General features: G+C 48.4%; 1 protein-coding gene across 1 annotated transcript in view; it reads left to right on the top strand.

Moving 5' to 3' along the window:
• Positions 1 to 1,467, top strand: part of AMT (aminomethyltransferase) — an 8,246-nt gene that overhangs the window by 4,224 nt on the left and 2,555 nt on the right. Inside the window, exon 4 of the mRNA XM_003800589.3 lies at positions 675 to 806. Within this exon, the coding sequence (XP_003800637.1) occupies positions 675 to 806 (132 nt within the window). The remainder of the gene's footprint in view (positions 1 to 674; positions 807 to 1,467) is intronic.

The raw sequence follows: 1,467 nt of genomic DNA, 5'->3' as shown, positions 1-1,467 counted from the left end.
CCATGGCATCACAGCTCACAGCAACCTCCAACTCCTGGGCTTAAATGATTCTCTTGCCTCAGCCTCCCAACTAGTTGGGACTACAGGCACCCGCCACAATGTCTGGGTATTTTTTTTTTCTTTTTTGTAGTTTTTGGCTGGGGCTGGGTTTGAACCTGCTACCTCCACCTCCAGCATATATGGCCGGCGCCTTACTCCTTTGAGCCACAGGCGCCAGCCATGCCCAGGTATTTTTTGGTTATAGTTGTCATTGTTGTTTGGCAGGTCTGGGCTGATTCAAACCTACCAGCTCTGGTGTATGTGGCTGGCGCCTTAGCCGCTTGTGCTACAGGCACTGAGCTGACTTTGAAGCTTTTGTCCTAGTGTTTGCGGCAAGGACCTAATTGCCTTACGTCTAGGTGGCATGAAGCAGCAGGTCCTACGTGTCATAGTTTAGTATTGAGGCCACCCAGATTAGGGAGGCCTCCTAAGGTGGGGAGGGGTTGAAAACTTGCTCAGTTCTTGAGGAAGTTTTCATCCCCTTGTCTTGGGCTCAGCCTTGCACCTTGAAAATGCTGATCCCTTATCATGAAGGTTCATAAGTTTGTGTTGGCTAAATGTGTCTAGGACTAAATTAGGCTCACTCTTGACCTTGGCCTTTTGACCTGGGGGTAAATACTTCATTTTGGTTCTAGGGGACACTGTCACTGTTTACCAATGAGGCTGGAGGCATCTTAGACGACTTGATTGTGACCAATGCTTCCGAAGGGCACTTGTATGTGGTGTCCAATGCTGGCTGCCGGGAGAAGGACTTGGCCCTTATGCAGGTGTTTTTAGTACAGACAGAGTCTTGCTGTTGCTTAGTCTGATCTCGAACTCCTGAGCTCAAGCAGTCCACCGGCCTTGGACTCCCAGAGTGCTGGGCCTCCTTTTATTTCTGCTCAATGAATGTTCTTAGTCATGAGCCAGCAAATAGGCTGATCCCTGACAGAATTCTCTTAGGCTTAAGGACACAGAGATGAATCAGACATAGTTTCTCAGTGCTTGTAGTCTTGAGGACAGAGTACCTGAGTCATTTCCAGACACCTAGTAAGCTGCAGGCTAGGGCTTCTTTGCCACATTAGGCCAGGAGGTCAGAAAACAAGGTTCCTGTGCTGCTCTCTGACCTATGCTGGCTAACACCTCACTGTTCAAAAGACCTGCTGAATAGAACCTTCATTTTAATAAGATCCCTGGTGATTCATGTGACTGCTCAACCCCAGGTTCTGCATCTACCCAATGGGAAAGCTAAGGCCGTTATTTTGGGGGCATTGTTGTAGAGTGCTGAGAGTACCTGGGATCATCAAGATGGACTTTGAAGGCTTTTTTTTTTTTTTTTGAGACAGAGCCTCATCTGTTACCCTGGGTAGAGTGCCATGGCATCACAGCTCACAGCAACCTCCAACTCCTGGGCTTAAATGATTCTCTTGCCTCAGCCTCCCAACTAGT

Source organism: Otolemur garnettii, unplaced genomic scaffold (assembly GCF_000181295.1).
Source record: "Otolemur garnettii isolate 467f Iridium unplaced genomic scaffold, OtoGar3 scaffold00179, whole genome shotgun sequence".
Taxonomy (NCBI): Eukaryota; Metazoa; Chordata; class Mammalia; order Primates; family Galagidae; genus Otolemur; species Otolemur garnettii.
This window is presented reverse-complemented; position numbering and strand designations above follow the sequence as displayed.